We start from the raw sequence: 20,371 nt of genomic DNA on the forward strand, positions 1-20,371 counted from the left end.
CAGCCTGGGACCTCCTCAGCAGAGCCTCCGGGGCTGGTGCAGGATACCCGCAGCCCCTCAGAAGGCTGCCCCAGGACACCCCCAGGGACACCCCATGGGCTGCCTGGGGTACCCTTGGAGGCCCGAGGGCTGGCCCAGGATGAACCCCCTGAGCCCCCGGCGGCTGGTGCTGGACACCCCCCTGCAAACTGCCCCTGGCTGTCCCGGGACACCCTCACGCCTCCCAAGGGCTGGCCCGGGACATCTTCCCCAGCAGCCTCCCCCCCGGGCCGCCGTTGCCGTCCGCTGCCACTCGGAGCATTACGGCCGCAGCGCCCCGCCGGGCGGTTTTGTGCGGCGCCGCTCTTGGGCGCAATACGGCGGGAGAGGGACGGGCGCGCCCATGGTGGCGGCGCGGGGGGCGGCGCGGCCGGTTCCATCGCGGCGGCGGGCGCGGGGGCGCCATGAGGCGGGGCTGAGGCCGGGCCGAGGCCGGAGCGGGAGCGGCACCGGGACGGACACCGAGCCCGGCGGGCCCGGCCGCCGCGCCATGCGAGCGGGCTGAGCGGCGGGCAGGGCCGGGGCAGGCACCGAGCGGCCCGCGAGCGCCGGGGGGGGCGCGCCTCCGGTAGGTAACGGGGCGCGGCGGCGGCCGCGGGCCCGGGCTGCGCGGGGCAGGGCCGGTGCACCGGGAGGAGGCGGCGGGCAGGACCCGGGGCTTGGGGAAGGAGGTGGGTAGAGCCGGTGCAGGGGGGGCGGGCCCCGGTGCGGCCGGGCCCCGGTGCGGCCGGGCGGGCGGCAGGCAGAGCCCGTGCAGGGCGCGGGCAGGGCCCGGTGCGAGGGGGGCGGGTGCACGGTCCGGCGAAGCCCGGTGCGACGGGCGAAGCGACGAGCGGGGCCCGGTGCCTGGGGGGGCGGCCGGGCAGGGCCGGGCCGGGCCCGGTGCGCGGTGGCTTGGAGGGGGCGGATGGCCGGTGCAGGCGGGGGCCTGGCGCACCAGAGCCGAGCGCAGGGCCCGGTGCGCGGGGGTGGTGTCTGCGTGGGGCACCGGGGCTCAGGGGAGGTGACCGTAAAGGTCAGCAGGGCCCGGTGCACCGGCAGCCGCACGCCGGTGGGAGGAGCCCCCGGTTCTCGGGGAGACCCGCGGGGAGGGGGGGTGGCTTGTCCGCGGCAGGGGCTGCCTGGGGCACCGGGGAGCGCGGCGGAACCGGAGCCCTGCCGCCTCTCGGGCCTCGCCGGCGGAGCGGGGGCTGCCCCGAGCCTGCCCCGGCCGCAGCCCTTTCTCGAGGGGCTCCCCGGGCCGCCTGTGAGTCGGTGGCTCCTGCCGAGGCTGGTCCCGTGTCCCCGACTCGCTGGACACCCCGGCGTGCTCCGCCAGCCGCTGCCGGAGCCCCCGGGCCCTGCTGCCTGACCCGGGGTCGGTAAGTGGGGCCCGACTGGGAACGAGCCCCGGGCGTGTGAGAGGGAATGGGAGGGGAAGTGGCGAAACTCTTCGGAAAGTTTTAAGTGGAGAAGAGGTAGGAAACAAATAAGCCCCAAAGGATGGGGCAGAGGCGGTGGCACCCGGGGCTGTGGGAGAGGCCGTGCCACTGCCCCTGCGCTGTGAGTGCTGGCCACGCCGGCTGTGTGCGGAGCCCGTGGCAGCCCTGTCCCACGGAGGACGTGTGGGTCCGGGTTGTGGGCACCTGGGGTGTGTTCCAGGTGCTTGTTTCCCGGGCGGGAGCTGAGCCCCACGGGCAGCCTGTGGCAAGGCAGGTGCTGTCCCTCTGTGCAGGGACAGCCCCTTGTCCCACGAGCATGGCCTAGTTGGCACCTCGGCCCCGTGCTCCGGCACTGCTGGCCGTACGTGTCTGCGCTCTGGAGCGTGTCCCCGTGCTGGCCTCCTCGCTGTCCCGTGTCACCACCTCGCTCCGTCCCTCTGCCACCTGCACCCATTTCTGCTCTGCTACCGGCTCTGACTCCCCAGGGACCCCGGGTGCCCCCATGCCCTGGGGAGATGTGCAGGGCAGAGCCCGGGGGGACAGGTCGGTCCCTGAGGCCAGGAGCCCTGGGAGGAGGAGCAGGCGCTGGCCTCGGCGGCTGTCGGAGGGGAGCAGGCTGCGTCTGATGTCACTGCAGTGCATGGTGGGTAATTATGCACGTTGCAATGAAAATAATAAGGCCGGCTCCATAGCGGTGTCTAAAAATACAGCTAATGCGGAGTGCCTGCTGGGTGCCTTTGTTTGTCACCTTTGGGTGTTTGCTTTGAGGCCAGGTGGGCGGCGGGAGCCATGCTCTGTGGTGTCGTGGCCCTCAGGTGGTGGGTTTGGTTTAGCAGGTGAACTGTGGCCCCTCTGTGCCCCCCCCGCACCCCTCTGTGCCCCTCTGCTCAGGCAGCGGCACCAGTGGAGCCGGGGCAGGTGTCGGTGTGGGAGGTGAGGTGGGAGCCATCTGGGTGTGATTGGGAGGCTCCAGTGTCACCCCCGGGTGCGCAGCCATGCATGGAGTCACAGTGGGGTGGCAGGGCTTTGTGCCCCCCGGCCTTGCTTGCTTGGAGCTGGGCGCTCTGGCCAGTGGCTATTCCCGTGTCCCAGTGACCTGCCCTGACATCCCCTGGCAGGTAGCAGCGTGCTGGCTTGCCCGCAGGCGGGTTGCTGGAGATCAGGGTTCAGGTCCCGGTGGTGCAGTCTGTTCATCGCTGGTTTGTGCAGCCAGGGCAGAGCTCACTGGGGCCGGGGCTGCCAGGCCTTTCCCCCAGGGCTGCCTCCTCGCCATGTCCTGGCACTGGTAGGTCGGGGACAGTGGCATCTTGCTGTGTTCTGGCTGAGCAAATGCGGGAGGGAAGGACACGTGTCTGGAGCGGCGGGGAATGGTGTGATGGGTGCTGATCTCTGCTCTATCCGCTGTCTGTGCAGCTCTCGCTGCTCTGCAGCCCGTCCGTCTGCTGCCAGGAGCCGGTAGCTCCCCACTGCAGCGGAGGGAGAGGCTTGCAGGGGTGGCGAGAGCTATCTGGAGCTCCGGCGGCTCCAGCCACCAGCCTGGCACACTGGCAGGGGGAAGGTGGCGTGTGGCAGAGCAGCAGTGGAGGGCCGGGAAGGGCAGGAAATGGTGAGCCTGTGCGCTCAGGGCGCTGCGATGAGTGTCTTCCGCTTCAGGCGCGGGGAGGTCACAGCGGTGGTGGCTGTTCTTGGTTCCCAGTTGATGCTGGCGGAGGGCTCTGACTCTGGCCATCAGCCTTGAGAGCTGAACCTTGTCCCTCTTCACCTTGGAGCAAGTGCAGAGGTGTCACCCCACCTGCATGCTGGGCTGCCTCGCCTTTGGGGTCATGGCTGCATTTTTGGGGCCCTGTGCTGGGCTCTTCCTTCACTGGAGGGGGAGCATGGCCACTGCCTCTGCTCCTGCCAGGTGCTAAATCTGACCTCTGAGGCCGTGCATGGCAGTGATGTTCCCATGAGAGGTGAAACACACTGTCCCTACCTGCTGCGCTGTGTGGCTCCCCTTTGGTGAGCGAGGAACAAAGAACCGGGAGAGGAGACTCTGCGAATCCCCATTGATTTGCACCGTGGAAGCTGCCCGCTGTGTTTGCATCTGCCTGTGCCTGGGACCAGGGCTCTGCGAGGGGAATTGATCAAGCTGTAAAACCCAGAGCCAGCTAATGAAATAGGGACTATAGATTTTTATTTTAAATGGAAGAGAGTTTAGGGGAGATTTAATTATGCCTGTTTTATGGACCTGTTAGAGGAATGAAATAACAGCCGGCAGGTAGGGCCTGGGCTTCAGCTCACAGCACTTCTTCCAGGTGTCTGCAGAGCTGTCGAAGTCCTGCCACCCCGGGGCAGTGGTGGGGAGTGAAGCGAAGTTGCTCAGAGCTGAGCAGGATGGGGTGAAGTCCTGCTTGTCCTGCCAGGTGTCCCTGCTTCCCTGGAGTAGCTGTGCTGAAATAGCAGAGGGGCTGGGCTGACCCTGAGAAGGTGGCCTCCCAGCCTGAGCAGGGCCTGGTGTAAAAAGAGCTCTGCTTCTCCCTGGGGCTTGGTGTGGGCCTGTCCTCGTGCTGGTGGACATCAGAGTTCGGGAGCCCTGTGCTGTCTCCTTCCAGGTGTCATTTCCTCGGGGCCATGAGCTCTGAGCTCTCACTGAAGCCTGTGTACCTGCGCAGAGCGTGTGGGGTTTGTAAATGAGAGCTGCAGAGCGCTGGGATTTGCTGGGCTTAGCTGTGTGTCGGACACAAGCTGTAATGCTGTCACTACAGCCACTCCTACTGTGTGCATCCACTTCACTGTCACGTGAGGCCAGCCGCGGGGCACGGCTGGGGAGGTGGTGGCTGGGCAGCTGGCAGCAAGCGGCACGGTGCTGGTTTTCGGCAGAAAAGCATGGAGCTTTTGGATGCTTTTGGGTTTTCATCTCTGAATCGAGGAGCTGGCGCATGTTGTTTTCCACCGTTCCTTGGCTCCCTGCTCGGGGCCAGCTGGAGAAACGTGGTTTGTCACCTGCCTTGTGTAGGTGAATGGTTGGCCAAGGGGTTTGTGCACCCACCAGGCAGGCACTGCTCATAGGGTGCCACTCTGATGTGTCCAGAGGCTGCTAAAATGTCTGAGGAAGCTGCTGGTGCTAGGAAGCCCTCCCAGAGGCCCTCTGACGTTGGCATGCCAGGAACTCAGGACAACCAGGCCCTGAGCCCTGTGGTCATGGAGCTGCACGAGGATGTTGCGTGGCTCCCTGGGACAGGTCAGTTCTGGAGGGGAGCAGCGTGGATCTGTGCTGTCAGCTCGTGAGGGTGCTGGGAGAAGCCAGCTGGCCGACTCTCTGGGCAGAAGAGCCACCTCAGGGAGCTTATCCTTTCCTTCGCCCTTGCACCTGCAAGTCCTCAGCCTGTCAGGGCAGGAGGCATTTCCTGGAGGGCACGAGCAGCCGGTGGGAGCCTGGGTCCAATATGGGATGTCTGGGTTTTCTGGAGCAGGGTGGTTTGGGAGGGCTCCCTACTTTGCTGCATGAATGGCATAAGGCGAGGCAAGCAGTGTCCCCAGCAAGCAACGCTCGTGACAGGCCTGGGGAATATTATTTTCCAGCTGCAGCCTGGTCCCTGGAGACCTGGCCTTGCTGGCTGCAGAGCTAGAGCTGGCTACCCTGGAAAGCAGGATAAGGGATTTCAGCTCAACCATGCAGAGCGGAGGACAGGCCTGTGATGCTGCTGTGTGTTAGGAGCTGCTGCTTCTCGGGTGAGCCAGTGTCGTGGTGACCCAGTGCTCCAGCAACCCTTGCTGTCACCCCCGGGAAGGGAGGGCCTGTGCTCTGGTCCTTCCTCGCCCCAGCCTGGCAGTGCTGAGCCGTGGTCCCCACTGGCAGGTTGTCTTTTCCCTGCTGTGCTGATGGGGCTCCCTGGCTGTGTTTGCATTTTGAGCCGAGTGTCTTAGTTGCTTTTCCCTCCGTGCCTGTGCTTTGGGAAAGTGGTGAACAATAAAAATCGGCCTGCGAGAGCTGTAGCGGAGGTCAGCCAGCTCCTGTGCCCCAGGCTGCTCTGTTGTCACCGCACAGTCGTGCTTTGTGCACAGGGGCTGTCAGCTTGGAAGTCATGTTTTTGCTCTTAAAACCATCCCCAGGCACTGGTGTGGGGTTCTCTGTGAGTGATGTACTGGGAAGGTATTGCAGCAAGCCTCCTTTGCACTTAAGGCAGTGGACACTGCCTGTCTTGGTGCATCTTGTAAGCAGCCTCTTGGCAATTTTTAAATCAAGGACAAAAGAGGGTAAATGGTTGCTGAAAACCATGGATTTCTCTGAGCTCCTTTCTGAAAAAAATCGTTGCAGGTTGTCGGTCCCTGCAGGCTTCTTAAAATGCAAAACAAAACACCCAACCCAACTTCCTGACTGTCACTAGTGCTTTCAAGAGACGCTTCGTTTTGCTGAGCGGTAACGAAATTGCTCTTTGCCATCCACCAGCCAGCTTCTGGGTCTGCTCGTATCCTTTTGCTGGAGCCACGGCACCAGAGACTGCCGCTCCGCCTGAGCCCAGCCGGCAGAGCAGTGGGGAAGGTGTCTGGAGCCCAGCCCCTCCTGCCCTTGGCTGCTTGCTTGGCAGATGCTATTAACACTGTCCACACCATGTAGAGAGCAGGCTGGACTTGGAGGGGTGCTTGAGGAAAGGTGGCAGATGAGCTGGATGCTGTGTGGGGATGGAGAAGGGGGCCGGCTCTGCCCAAGGAGAGATTGGGTCTGTTTTAGGAAAGAGCTCTCTGAAAGGAGAACTAAAACATGAAGAGGAAAGGAGTACAGAGTCCTGAACTGTGGTGTCTTGTGGTAGGAAGGAAGGGGAGGACTGGAGAGGCTGCCCGGGTAGCAGGTTGGGGATGGATGTGGCGGCGTTCGCTCATCTCCCCCTACCCACGTGCAGCTGGCTGCTGCAGGACACCAGGACATAAAAAAGTGAGCGTGATTCAATGTGCTGCTGTCTGGGGCAGAAGAGTCCACCCAGGAGAGCAGAGGACACAACCCATTGCTTGATGTGGCTGAGCTACAGAGGTACCCAAGCTGGGCCCAGCCGCTGCACCAGCAGCCTTCTGGTCATGCTATTCAGCTCACGCTGGTATTTCCAGGGCAAATGAAGGAAGGTGGAGATATCTCTGCAGATTATTTACCCTGTCCTGAGGAAATGAAGGCTTGTGCAAGCTTACTGTTTATTTGCGAGTCTCCTTCTCTCTGAACTTGCTGGATGGTGTCATTGTGGTAGGTGTCAGGTTTGGTAGCTGTCTCAAAAGTTTTGGCTTGCTGCGGGCTCTGGCTCTTGGTGAGGAAGGTGTTGCTAGTTCTCCCTCTGCAGTGCAGCTCAGCCTTGCTATTAGACATCAGAGAATCCACGTGGGAGAGATCGGCAGGAAACCGGGCGTTATCAGTTCCGCTGCCTGTGCAGCTACTCGCTCCTCATGTCAGCATCCTCCACGTGTGTGTGGCTGGAGGCGTTTGACGGGAGTGCTGTCAGTCCGGGGGTGTGAGTGGGTGGCGTGTGATCATGGCAGAGGCGTCCTGCCTCCGCAGCCAGTGAACTCGGCTCCGCTGGGGTGTGTAGAGCGGGGAGGGAGCTCCTCACCCCATCTCCCCAGTGGAGAAACGCTTCACCCTGTGTTAGCTGCTGGTGTTGGGGTGTCCCATGTCCCCTGGTGCTTGTGTCAGGCCTTGGGTAGGGTGGGGACACTCCTGCCGCACCCCCCGACTCCGCAGCCTGGGAGCTTCTGGGTGCTTGGTGCTGGTTTCTTCCCACTTGTTTTCCAGGCACTGGGGAGGGGAGAGAAGGATCGGAGGCCTCTTCCTCTCCCTGGACCTGGGGAAAGGCCCAGGGGGAACGTGGAGGCGTTGGGGAGGGGATGGGGCAGAGCGTGGCTCCAGCAGAGACGTGGTCACGCCACTCGAATCACCCCAGCTAATCCTGTGACAGACCTGACCTATATCTGGGGCAAGGGAGGCGACACGTCTGCGGCAGCAGATGGTGTCTTCAGGAGCCAGGGCTCGGGGAGGCTTTGGTTCTGCCGGCCCCTGGCTCTCGCGAGGGCGAGGATGGGCTGCCCGTTGGCTGCGGAGTGGCCGGGCTCAGCCCGAGCAGCCCCTGACAGCAGAGAGCTTGTCTAAGGCTGCTGCCTGGCACAGGGTGTCCGCTCGCTGGGGGTGTCGCTGCTCTCGGTGGCTGGCTGGGGACCCCTTGTCCTGGCCCAGAAGCACTGAGCAGTGCTGCTGTCCGTGGCCAGCCTTGCTGTAGCATCGGAGGGGCATCGCTTGGTCTCTTCACGTGGCTCTTCCAGGTAGAGCTCCTGGACCTGGGGCAGTGTGATGTTTGGTGGCTGTGCGCGTGGCTGTGTTGCTGAGACAGCGCGGGGCAGGCGTGGGCTGAGCTGCTTCCACACGCTCTAGCCCTGCGGCTGGACGTGCGGTGCCCCGTCCTCGCGGGAGCTGGCTGGGCAGGCTCGGCACAGCCGCACACGGCGTGGCTAGGGCTTGGCTTTGCCACAGGATCCGTCCAGACTGGCTGGGCAGGGAGCAGGAGCAGCACCTTGCTGGCGAGCTGTGCTCCATTGATGGCTTCTCCCGACGCCGTCCTGAGGACATCGATAGCTGCTGGCCGTGTGGGAGTTGGTGACGCTGGGTCGGGAGGGAGTGTCTGTACAGATATCCACCATCTGTGGCCTCTGCCTGCTGTCTGTGCGCTGCCCAGGATCAGGCAGTGTCCTGGCAGCCTTGTAAAGGTGTGGTGCTGCCTCTGCCCACAAGCAGTGGCAAGGTCAAAGTGCAGAGTGCTGTTTTCTTCCTCTTCCCTCTAGTCCCCAGCTACTTAAGCAAAGAGGTGGGAGTGGAGCAGACCTTGAGGGTAATCGTTCAGTCCTTTGGCTGTTTCCTCCTGGGGTGCTTGTTTGAGCACATGGGTCTGCCCCTGTCACAGGTCTGCCCCATGCCCTGCCCTGCTGCTTTCATGTTCCATGTGTCCCCTACCATGGGGACAGAAGCAGTTGGCTGTGGTGCTGTTGACAGTCGTGGCAGAGGGAGCTCGCCCCAGGATGTTCCATGTCCTGGGGAATCCTCGAGGCCTCTGTGGTTCTCCCTGGGCAGCTGGATTTGGGGTGAGGAGGTGAGAGCTGACAAACTGGCCTTGAGAAGGGCCTAGAAGGAGCTGGGCAGGGGGCTGGGATGGGGCAAGAATGACTCCAACTGCTAATCGGAATGATGAGCCTACTGAATAGTTAAATCGTTGCCACCGATCTGAGGTTTTCTTTAAAAGGGGTGATGATACAAATTAATTAGCTCCCTTTTGGTTGTTAGCACTTTAAAGCCCAGCTGTCAGGGGAGGGCTGCTTTATAGGCATTACATCAGGGTTGCTGGCTGGCTCGCTTGCCTACCTGGGAATTTCTAAGTGTGCGTCGTAACCCGGGGAAGTTTGGCTTGGATGCAGCATCTGGCTTTCAGCAAAGCTGCCGCTCTCCTGAGCGCAGGGGTTTGACTGGCCCTGAACGATGCTGCCGGGGGCGTGCGGGGAGCCGGTAGCACAGCCTCTCGGTGACAAGCCGGGTGACTTGCTTGCTGACCTGTGGGAGATAGTCCGAGGAGTTTCCTGCTCCTTGTTTAATCGAGTGGAGAGAGCAGGGGGCTTTTCTGAAGCAAAAGGGGCTTTTCTGGTGCCTGGCAGGTTGATCTGGGTAGAGACGCCCTGGGAGGGCTGCGTGGGCCTGGCAGGCTGCCGGTGCGGGTGAGGGCGAGGGGAGCCGCTTCTCTGTCCCCTCCCCGCCCCAGCGCAGGAGGGTGGCGGGGAGCCGAGCTCCTGCCTTCAGCTTCCCCCTTGCCCGGGCTTCGCTGCCCACCTGGCAGCAGGAGCATGGCGGCACGGTACGGGCTGGCCGGGAACGCCCGGGCACACGGTGCTGCCCGTCCCCACCGGGCTCACGGAGCTGCCAACCCGGTGGGCTGGGGCCTGGTGGGCCGGGAGCGGTGGCGGGCGGGCAGAGCCGCAGGTGAGGTGCCGCCTCGGCCTGACCCCGCGGAGCCCGTCCCGGCGGGGTGAGGCGGCGCGGCCGGTCCCGGGGCCGGGCCCCTTGGCCCGGGGCGCACGCTGCCCGGTGTGTGTGTGTCTCGGCCGGGCCGGGCCGGGCCGCCCCCGGGCCCGGGCCCCGTTGCTAGGGGCCCCTCTCCGTGGAGACCGTTGCTAGGACACCGCCCCCCGGGGCGGGGGCCCGGCGCTGCCCCGCGTGGCGGCCCGGCCCCGCGCCTCCAAGATGGCTGCGGAGCGTGACACGCCTGGTCACGTGGGTCGCGCGCGCGCCGCGCCTCCCCCCCTCCCCCGTTCCCCCCCCCTTCCCCAGCCGCGCGCGTCCCCGGGGCCTCCCGAGTGTTGTGACTCGGTCCGGTGCGTCCCGCCGCCGGTTCTTAAAGGGACAGGCACCCCCCGCGCCCCCCGGCCCGGCGGAGGCTGCCCCGGCCCACCGCGGCGGCCCCGCCGCCCCGCGCCGCGGAAAACAAAAGAGGCACCGGAAACAGCGGCGGCGGGGAGGGGGCCGGCCCGGCGGGGGGCGGGAGGCGGGAGGGAGGGAGGGCCGGCGGCGGGCGGGCGGGCGGGGGGGCAGGCCCGGGCCCGGCGTCGGCGAACAAAGAGCGGCGGGAGGGGGCGGGGGCGCCGCAGCGGCACCGGAGCGGCGGCCCAGGCCATCGGTGCAGGTAGGTCCGGGCGGGAGGGTTGGGGGGGGGGCGGGAGCGGGGCGGGGGGCGCCCCCTGGACCCCCGGCGGCACCTGCCCCGGGCGGCGGCGGCGGGGCCCGGCGGCCGCCTTTGTTATTGCTTTTGTTTGGCGCCGAGCACATGGCCCCGGAGCGGCCGCTCTTAAAGCCACAGCTCCGCGCCCGGCCCGGCACCGGCACCGTCGCGGGGCGCGGGCTGCCGGCCCCGCGGTGCACCCGCGGCGGAGGGCTGCAGGCGGGGGTGCCCCACTGGGGCGCTGCGAAGTGGGGTGCCCCGGCGGGGCGCTGCGCCCGTCGGGGTGCTCCGGGGTGTACCGCTCGCCCCGCCGTGTGCCGCCGTCCCGGAGACCCCCGCGGCCGGGCTCGGCTCTGGGGTCTCCGGGGCGGCCCTCCGAAGGGGCTGCTGGTGCGGCGGGGCCAGCCGTGACCCCCTGCTCCTGGGGGAGTTGGCGGCGCTGGCGCGGAAACGGCGGGGAAAGGGGCTGCGGAGGCGGGGGAGCCCGGGGTGCCGGGACGGAGCCGGCGATGGGTGGCAGGAGCCCCGGGGAGGCGGTGGTGGGGCGGGCGGCTCCCCCGGCAGCCCCGGAGCCTGGCTCTGCCCGAGCAGATGGTACCGGGCGTGAGCGCTGGCGCGCTGCTAACTTTGTTCTCGGCGGGGCCCGGGAGCCGCCTCCCCCCGCCCCCCGCCCCACCGAGGGGCTGCGGGGCCCGGGGTCCCCTTCGCTCCGGGGCTGCGGTGGCTTCCGTGGGGTCACGGTGACCCTGCACGGGGTGGCCGCTGGCTCCTGGCCATGGGGGCGAGGGAGGGAGCCGGGTGTGCCCGTCTGGGACAGGGTGGGTGCGTGGGGGGGTGCTGGTTGTGGCAGGACCGGGGGGCCGTGCCACCCCCCTGCCCCTCGGCCACCGGCCAGTCCGGGACGTCCTGCCAGCGGGAATCGTGTCCTCGGAGTGCCCTCCCGGGAGCCCGGGCATCCTCCTTGCTCCGGGGCTCCCTCGAACAGGCGAACCCCTCCGTGGCTTTAGTGTCCCTCTGCGGAGGCGCTCCCCGTCCCCAAGCCCATCGCTGGGGTGTCCGGTCTGGAAGGTCCCCGCTGGGTCACGACGGGCCTTTGTACCGTGTGTGCTCTGAGGGTGAGGATGCGGAACTGGAAGCCGTAACGCCTCAGGGAGGCTCCTGGGGAGCGGGGTGAAACCTGGGCCACTGCTGCACCTCGGCCACCAGCCTGGCACGCAGATGGAGGCTCAGGGGCAGAATAAAACACCCGTGGGGCAAACCCCTGTCCTTGTGCACGGCCTCTTCCCTATTAGCAGCTGCAGACAGGCTCCTAGGGATCTCAGCCTGTCTTCTGTGTTTTGGTTTTTTTCCTTTTCCCCCCAAAACAGAGAGAGAACTTTGCTTTCAGCTTCCAGACTGGTGTGGTAGCCATGGGTGAGGTTGAGAGACCCGTGTGTGGCCCAGGGCTCACCCTGGTGACTTTCCGCGGTGGTTCATGGTGCCTGTCACCCAGGTGTGACACTGAGCCTTCTCCCTGCTGGGGTGAGACGCCCCCCAGCCTCCTCCTGAGGCTGAGCAGTGCTCCCGGGGCTCAGGGTGCCCCTCCTGGCCCCAGTGTGGCTCTGCCATTGGCACTGAGGAGGAGGTTGGGCTGAAGAAGAAGTCGCTTTGGGAGGGCACAACCACCATCCTGCAGGCGGCCTGGATTTAGGAGCACGTGGGGTGCAGTGCCAAGGCCACGGCTGCTCCCACTTGCTGGCCATGGTTGTGGAAGCCGAGGGTGACTGGCAGAGGGACCTGCTGGGCAGTGGGCAGGGGGGTGGACACACATGGAGCGAGGGGAAAGCCCTTCTGGGGCCGGGGGAGACAGAGCCTAGAGAGGCGCAGCCCCGTGTGCAGATGTCTGCTCTGTGCAGTGCCAGGCTTGGCTGGGGCTGGGGGTGCCGAGCTGTGTGGTGAGAGGGGGACTCTGGCATGGGGACACCAGGCAGGCTGGGGGGCTCTGGCACAGGGACACCAGGCAGGCTGGGTGCGGGCAGGGAGATGGGGCTGGGCCCAGGGCTGTGTTCCCGCTGACCCCCACCTCTGGGGGCGGACGGGGGTGCAGAGCTGCCTGCCCGGGCTTCAGCTGCAACCCATGGCTGTCCCCCCGGCTTCATGGGGAGGGGTGGCTGTGCCCCGTGTGCAGTGGGGAGTTGACATGCACAGACTGAGCCTCCCTGTCCCCCACCAGCACCCTGTGCCTGTCACCGGGGTGGCAGTGTCAGTCCAGAGTAGGACGTGCAGGAGCCCACGGGGGAGCAGCACTGGAGCTGTCTTGGCCAAGGACATGCTGGACACCCCCCCCCCGCCCCGGTTCAGACTCCCAGTCGGCCAGTGAGCAGCCTGGGATGCTGTCGCAGCCCACAGGACCCTTCGCCGCTTGCTTTTCTCTGTGCCAAAAACAAGTGCTTCTCTCTCATTCGGTGTCTGTGTCTTGCATGGGGGGGTGGCTCTGGCCACACAGTGGAGGGATGGTAACTGGGTTGGTAACTGGGGGGTGGGGTGGGCTGGGTGGGCTCTTTCTAGCCCTCCCCAGGGCTGCATCCAGCACCAGGAGATGGGGTGGGTGCAGGTCTAGTCCCGAAGCAGCAAGAGCTCCAGTCATCAGCGTTACCATCCCTGCGGGGAGGGAGCGGCAGGCTGAGCTGTGGGGGGACAGTGGTGCTGGGGTGGCTCAGAGTCACTTGTGTGCTGTGGGTGGCTGAGCTCCCAGCGTGGGGGGGCCATGGGGAAAGGAGCCAGGTGGGCTGCAATCCCTCCTCGCTCTGTGGGTGCAATGGCTGTCCTGGCCTCGCCCTGTGCTTCTCCTCCCTTCCCTCTCCCAAAGTAGGTGGTGCTGTGGAGAGTATTTGGAGCCCCTGCAGCCCTGGGGGTTGGGGTGCCGTGACCTGCTGTCCTTCTCGCAGGATCCAAGGTGTTGGTGTCTCACCCTGCCTGGAGCCTGAGGTCCCGCGTGCCCATCCGCCTCCCGACGTCACCAATGCGACCATGGGAACTGGCAGTGAATAGGCGGCCACCCTCTGCCCCTTTTAACCAGCGCCGTTTCTCGGGGGGACCCTGCAGCAGCCCCGATCACCTCCGGCGAAGGTACGGGGTGCAGGGTGGTGTGAAACCCTGTCACCCATGGTGTGTGGGGACACGGGACCCGTTTTGTGGTCCTGCTGGGGCAAGGCACGAACTCCTGGGGGGTAGGGGGGGGGAGATTGCAGCAGGGAAGCACATCTACCTGGCCCCGCCAATGCGTCCCTGGGGAGCAGACGTCCCTGTTGTGCTGAGGACATGGGGTGTGGGGGGCCACATGCAGGGTGAGCAGAGAAACCAGTTCTGGAGCTCCTCGGCCTGGCAGGGACCCTGGCCCAGCACGATGCCCTGGGAGCCAGGCTGCCACTGACCCGCCTGCGGCCACCCTGCCCGGGGCTGTGGTGCCCCTGGCCCAGGGGTCACTCCTGCTCTGTTTCTCTCCTGCGGTGGCCCCGCAGCCCCCCTGCCAGGCGTCAGTGGGGACGACGCGACCGACCTCTGGCAACCCTGCTGGGTCAGGATGAGCCCCAGCTGCACCCTGCCTTCCCCCAGCAGCCGCACATCCCTGTAGATGAGCCCCGCTCCTACGCTCTCCCCAGCACGCCGCCACGAATGCTTCACCCGGCAGCTCACCCACCCCACCAGAACCCATTCATGGTGGATCTGCATGACCAGGTAGGTGCTGCAGCCCCCAGCCCCAGTCCTAAGGGTGACTGTGGTGGCCCCGGGCTGGTGTCTGGGGCGGTCCCGAGACACGTCCCTGGGTCCCCTCTGGCCAGTCGCTTGCTGCTGGGAGCACCCAGCCCTGAGGCTGCCAGTGCTCTTGTCCTCCGAGTACTTAAACCCTGGGGTCCCCCTGCCAGCTTGGGTGTGCCCAGGGTGGTCCCTGCTCCCAGGGGCTGGGGACAGTTCCCCTCATATGGTTCATGTCACAACTGTCACCATCAACCATGGTGGTGGTTCTGGATTGGAGGCCGTGCTAACCTGTCTGCGGGGAGCAAAGAGGGGTACAGACCTCTCCTCGAACCCAGCCTGCACTCAGACACACACCACGCACCCCCACCAGTGGGACAGAGATGCCGGGTGGCTGCGTGCCAGTGCTCAGCACCCTGCTGCCACCCTGCCAGGACAGGGACAGCTGAGTCGGGGCTGTACTCTGACCGTGCCCTCGGTGCCTTGTCCTCAGGTGCACCAGGGACCTGTCCCTCTCTCCTACACGGTTACCACCGTCACGACGCAAGGCTTCCCCATCCACGCCGGCCAGCACATCCCTGGGTGCAGCACGCAGCAGCTCCCAGCATGCTCAGTGATGTTCAGTGGACAGCACTACCCGCTCTGCTGCCTCCCGCCCCCAGTGAGTCACAGCCGGGGACACCTGGGGACAGCCTGGGCTGTGGGTGCCCGGGGGTCGCGTGGGTACCCAAGCCCACTGGAGTGCAAGTTTCTGAGGGCACGGGGTCTGTCGGAGGCCCTGGGGAGGGGGCAAGGGTGCAGCCATGCCCACAGTGGGTGTCTGACCCCTGTTTTTCTTTCTCTCCCCCCACAGCTGATCCAGGCATGCGCCATGCAACAGCTCCCCGTCTCCTACCAGACGTTCCCCCCCATCATCTCCAGCGACCATTACATCCTGCACCCGCCCCCGCCGCCAGTGCCCCCCCACCAGCCACCCCACATGGCCCCCCTGGGGCAGTTTGTACCTCTCCAAGCCCAGCACCCGCGCATGGTGAGTTGGGGTGGGGGTGAGGGTTGAGGACACAGTGCACCCCACGGCCCAAAGAAGACCACCTTGGGGTCTTGTCCTCCTGCAGCCCCCATGGGCCTGAGCTGGAGTTGATGTGTGGGATGCCCCAGGGTGCCTCTGTCCTGCTATTGTCCAGGGGGGTGTAATTTGGGACACCCCTCCCAGCCTAACTGTTTCCTCCACAGCCTCTGCAGAGGATAGACAATGACGTGGACCTGCGAGGGGAGCAGCACCCCATCGCAGGCTTCACGTACCCCTCGTCCCACCACGCTCCCACGCTGTCCCCCTCTGTGCCGCTGCATTACCTCCCCCACGACCCGCTGCACCAAGAACTGCCATTTGGTGTGGTGAGTGCTCGTTTTGTGGAGGGGTGGGGGGATGCCGTGGGGCTGGCACAGCTCTGAGTGCCCTGTCTCTCCCCACAGCCATACCCCCACATGATGCCCCGGCGGCTGAACACCCAGCGGTACCGGCTGCAGCAGGCGCTGCCCCCCCCGCCGCCCCCTCCGCCGCCCCCCCCGTACTACCCGAGCTTCCTGCCCTATTTCCTGTGAGTACTGGGGGGATATGGTGGGACACGCGGGGCAGGGGGGGCATTGTGGACGGGGTGCACAGCAGCGCAGCGTTGGCACAGGGGATGCGAGGGCAGAGGTTGGGGTTTGGGGCCCCACACTGACCGCCCCGTCCTTCCCGCCCGCCAGCTCTATGCTTCCCGTGTCGCCGACGGCTGTGGGTCCCACGATCAGCCTAGACCTGGACGTGGATGATGTGGAGATGGAGAATTATGAGGTGCGTCGGCTTTTGCTTCCCTGCGGGGTGACGGGATGGGGGAGCTGGGAGGGGAGAGCTTTGGGTGGGGAGAACCTGGAAGGGTGTTGTGCCAGGGTGTGAGCTGAGCTGAGCCAGCCTCTGCATCTCCCTCCAGGCACTGCTGAACCTGGCCGAGCGGCTGGGGGAGGCCAAGCCGCGGGGACTCACCAAAGCAGACATCGAGCACCTCCCGTCCTACCGCTTCAACCCTGAGAGCCACCAGTCTGAGCAGACCCTGTGAGTGAGCATGGGGCTCAGACGGGGGGGTACGGGGGTGCCTGGTGGGGGGCCGGGGCCTGTGGCTGTGCGACAGGGCCATACTGATGGCTGCCTTCTCCAGGTGCGTCGTGTGCTTCAGCGACTTTGAGGCCCGGCAGCTTCTCCGCGTCCTGCCCTGCAACCACGAGTTCCACGCCAAGTGTGTCGACAAATGGTTAAAGGTACTGCCCGTGCCTGTGCCCGCTGTGGGGAGCTGGGTGGGGAGCGGGGTGGCTTCTTGGGGTTTTGCAGGCACATGGTGCTGCCTTTTGGGTGGCCTCGGTGCCGTGCAACACAGGATGTGCTGGGAGAGGGGCTGAGCACCGTGCCAGGCTGGATCGGGCACTTCTGGTCTGTGGCACACTGGGGTGCTTCCAGCCCTTGGCAGTGGGGTTGGGGGGGCCCTAGGTGCAGCTGGTGGCCCGCTCACTTGGCCCTGCCTCTCCTTGACTGCAGGCGAACCGCACCTGCCCCATCTGCCGGGCGGACGCGTCGGAGGTGCAGCGGGAGGCGGACTGAGGCTGGCGGGCGCTGTGCCGCACAATTCGCTAGAGGACGAGGACGCTGGGCCAGGGGCGGGGGCCGCTGCCCGCTGCTAGGGCCTGACCCTGCGCTTACCCCCCCTCCCCAAAGCCTCTCCTCGGATATGGTGAGCATTGAGCAGTCCGGGCTCCCGGCCAGCCCTCCTCCTCCCCGCCGGGGCACGGACTCGGCCAGACGCCTGCCCGCTGCGCTCCCGGGGCCCCGAATCATGTTGTGCTGGAGGCGGGAGGCGCGTGGCCGTGCCCTCCATGCTCCAAAGACGCTGTTGTTGCTCCATCACTTTCCAGGTCTTTGTACTCCGCTAGGGAATTAGTATTTGTTCCCTTCGTCACTTTTTTTTTTTCATGGTAGGTTGGAGTTATTTTTCTCCTGTTTCCTTTCCTTTTCTGTCGCGTTTTTGGTTCCGTGGCCGTTTGACCCAGTGGCGCGCAGGCGGCTCCTCCCCTCGGCGTTGCCCACAGAGGGCGCGGGGAGGAGAGAGGAGGGAGCACCGCGGGTCTGATGCCGGTGGCACCCCGAGCCGGAGCGCCGGGCCGGCCCCGGGGGCAGCTGGAGGAGGTGGCCGGCGGAGTGCGGCCAAGGTGGGACACCAGCAACCGCGCGGCGTGGCTGGGGCAGGAATGCCTCTGTCCCCGCTCCCGCATGCAGCCCGGCGCGGCCCCTCTCCCGCCTCGGCTGCCCTGGGGAGCCCCGGAGGGTTATGGCTGCCTGGGGTCTTTTCCCGGTGGGAGGATGGTGCTGGTGCGGCCCCGGCCCCTCTCCCCGTTCGTTCCCCTGTGCCCGGCCGGAGCAGCGCCCCGGGGCCATGTGGCGTCCCGTGAGGCAGCCAGGCCCGGGGTGGGGGACACCCCATTCCCATCCCTGCGGCCACGGGTGTGCGGTGTCCCTGGTGTGCTGCCCGGCTCCCGCTGATGTTTCTCTGTCCCGCTGCCGTAAATCAAAATAGCTCCGCGCCTCGTCCTGCTGGCTGGACGGCACGGCGCGGTGCCCCCAGCTGGTGGGCAGCGGGGCCCGGCCGGGCTGCGGCGGGTGCCCCCCGGCCCCCAGAGCAGGGGGGGGGTGTGTTTATCCATAACCTCATGGTGTATTTTCAGTGCTACCCCTGGCCCTGGCCCGGCTGGTGCGGGCGGAGCTGTGAGCAGCCCCTCGCCGCCGTATCCCCCCCGCCCTGCCCGTGCCAGGGCCGGGGCGCGGGGCTGGGAGAGCAGCCGCCGCCCGGCTCCAGCAATCCCGCGTGGCCGTTGTTTTGCATGATTAATTAGCGAGGAGGGTGACGGGAGGCGGTGGCGGGGAGGGCGGTGGTGAGAGGACCGCCCTCCCTTCGCGGCGCGTGTTGCTGACGCCTGGGAGCCTCCGAGCGGACGCCAGCCCTATGTAAATGTTCACAAATATGCATGCATGTCTGACCAGCTTGGAACGTGGTCTTGGCTACGTCTAGCCGGCTGTGGGGTGAGGGGGGTGGGGAGAGGGGTTTTTGTGCTCAGCTGATACTGCCATGCACTGTACTGCACATGTCCGCAACGCCGCAGCAGGACCGTGAGACTTTCAGGGCCGTCCCCGCGGGGTCTGCGCCCCTCCGAGCGGGAGGCGGCGGCATGGGGGGCGCCCGCGGTGGCGGCGTGTGCAAGGGGACGGGGTGGGGGGGTGGGGGGCCGCTCCCCGCGGGGCGGGGGGCAGGCGGCGGGGCTGGCCCCCGGCACTGGCCCTGGCCGCCGCGCTGGGGCCGGGCGTGAGGCGAGGGGCCGCGCCCGGCAGGTGGGGGGGCGGGACGGTGCTCCCCGCGCTGCCGCGCCATAGGCCCAGAGGGGCGATGCCAATCACCGGGCGGCTGAAGTAGGCCCGCTCCCGATTGGCAGAGGGGCCGTGCACTGCCTCCACCAATCAGCAGGCCTCTCCCCGCACGCCGATGGGCGGGCCTCGGTCTCCCCCCCAGCCAGTCAGGCGCGGGGGGCGGCGAGCGGCGGGTCGCTATTGGCCGGCTCCCCCTTGCCTCCCTTTCCCAGCCCCGCCGGCGGCCGCCCGCCATGCGAAGCGTTGAGGCCGAGGCCCCGGCCCGGCGCCACCAGCTCCACCGTGGCACGGGCGCTGGCACCGCTGGGCTCGGTGCCCCTTGGGCAGGACCCCGGCCCCCTCCCCGTCCCTCGCTCAGTGACAGATAACCAAAGGAGTCCCCGTGCCGCGCGGCGGCGGCCTCGCGCCCCCGGAGACGCCCCCCCTCCCACCCTCGCGGTGCCCAGGGAGCCAGGAAAGCCTTACGGTCCTTTGACGGCGACTCGAAAGCTCACAGCTCGTGTGCTGCAGAATTTATTCCAATGAGCAGCTAAAAGTATCATTTAAAAAAAAAAAATAACAAAAAGAAAAAATTACAAAAAAAAATACTAAAAACCAATTATTTAGGGTGTTTGTGATTGCTGACTGCGCTGTAGATACCACTGTTTACCAATGATTTCCTGTGGTGGGATAGTGGACTGTTTACTGTTCTATTATACCAGTCCCCGGGCCCTCCGGTGGGACCCCCGCGGCCCCCGCGGCTCCCCGGAAGGTGCTAGGACGTGTGTTCTGTGTTAGAAAGTTTTTATATATATATATATATATATATAAATATATATATATAATTTTTTTTGCTCTGTTACTTGCACATTTTACAGTTACCTCATTTTTCCCATGTATGTATTTGAAAAAAGGCTAATATATAGAAAAAAAGGTTCTTAAAGCTCTAAAAGTGTTTGGTTTTTTTCCATTCCATTGGAATCATATTGGTTTTGTAGCATTTAACATAACTAGTATGTTGTATTATATATATGTGTATTATACTGATTGAAATTTTTAACAGATTTGTACTTTTTTTAAAATGAAAGTTGCTAGTTCTGCTTGACCAAGTAGTGCAATCATTATTTTTTTTAATGTTGTGGCTGATTTTGAGAGGGATATTCACTAATAAATGTATGATGTATACCAATGCGCTGTGCCCTGGCTCTTGTCTCGGTGCGGGTAGGCGAGGGCTTGAGGGGGGCTGGGCTGACCACAGGTGGCCCCGCTGGGGGGACGGAGGCCCGGCTGACACTCTGGTCAGGAATGGGGTCCGGGATAGGGTTCCCCAGGCCATCTCCAAGCAGGTGGAAGGAGGGAGCCCAGGGGTGGAAGCAGGAGCTGGCTGAGTTCTCTGCCCCGGAGGGGTGTGTCCCCCTCACTCCCCCCTGAGCTCCTCGGCAGCGTGTACTGAGATGGGTTGTCCTGGGACAGCACTGCTTCCTGTGGGGCTTCAGCAACACCGGGGGGGCACCCTCCACCTCCCCTACAGCTCAACCCTCCAGCATGGCTGTGACCCCCAGGGAAGGGGTGAGCCCTGCAGCCCCCAGCTGGCTGGGCACCACTTAGAGCTGAGCAGGGCAGACAGCCTCCTCCACCTCCATGTGACAGAGGGCAGGAGCTCAGGCTCCCAAAGGATAAGAGCAAGGTTGCTGCTCCAGAAGATTCTGTGGCCAGAAAGGGAACAGCTCTTCATTTGGGAGGAAAAGGAAGGATCTCTTCTCCCTGTTAAAGGAAGCCATGCCAGGCCCTGGAGCCACCAGGGAAGGAGGCTGGTTTACCACTGCTTCCAGGCTTCAGCAGTGGTGGGGGTGGAGAGATCTCCCTGCTCCCTTCCGTGCTCTGGGGAGGTGAGCAAGCAGTTACCTGTGCAAAGCTGGGTAAGGAAAGAACAGGCTCCAACCCCTCTTGCTGCGGGCAGGAGCCCATAGCCCTGCTCCACAGTCATGACCAAGCCCCTGGGGGGGCTCACACCCACCCTGCACATCTTG

At 65.2% G+C, this 20,371-nt stretch overlaps 1 protein-coding gene across 4 annotated transcripts; it reads left to right on the forward strand.

Moving 5' to 3' along the window:
- The first annotated feature begins 458 nt into the window (after positions 1–458).
- RNF44 (ring finger protein 44) lies at positions 459–18,196 on the forward strand. 4 transcript variants are annotated; one of them, XM_074915939.1, is made up of 11 exons: positions 459–607; positions 13,026–13,285; positions 13,678–13,894; positions 14,406–14,573; positions 14,766–14,942; positions 15,146–15,307; positions 15,386–15,510; positions 15,662–15,749; positions 15,886–16,007; positions 16,111–16,210; positions 16,485–18,196. In XM_074915939.1, exons 2-11 carry the CDS (start codon positions 13,179–13,181, stop codon positions 16,545–16,547), a joined length of 1,329 nt encoding a protein of 442 aa, XP_074772040.1. In that variant the 5' UTR covers positions 459–607; positions 13,026–13,178; the 3' UTR covers positions 16,548–18,196. The 4 variants fall into 4 exon arrangements, with proteins under 4 accessions (XP_074772040.1, XP_074772039.1, XP_074772043.1 ...); XM_074915938.1 differs by having other exon boundaries at positions 13,029–13,285; XM_074915942.1 differs by having other exon boundaries at positions 460–607; positions 13,105–13,285.
- The last annotated feature ends 2,175 nt before the right edge of the window (positions 18,197–20,371 follow it).

This window comes from Athene noctua, chromosome 12 (genome assembly GCF_965140245.1).
Source record: "Athene noctua chromosome 12, bAthNoc1.hap1.1, whole genome shotgun sequence".
Lineage (NCBI taxonomy): Eukaryota > Metazoa > Chordata > Aves > Strigiformes > Strigidae > Athene > Athene noctua.

What these genes read in the sequence shown, in the direction of transcription:
- RNF44 (XM_074915939.1), top strand. Translation starts at nt 13,179, where the DNA reads ATGCGACCATGGGAACTGGCAGTGAATAGGCGGCCACCCTCTGCCCCT. An exon ending in CCCGATCACCTCCGGCGAAG is followed by an intron (nt 13,286 to 13,677) that starts GTACGGGGTGCA and finishes GTGGCCCCGCAG; the next exon opens with CCCCCCTGCCAGGCGTCAGT. An exon ending in TGGTGGATCTGCATGACCAG is followed by an intron (nt 13,895 to 14,405) that starts GTAGGTGCTGCA and finishes CCTTGTCCTCAG; the next exon opens with GTGCACCAGGGACCTGTCCC.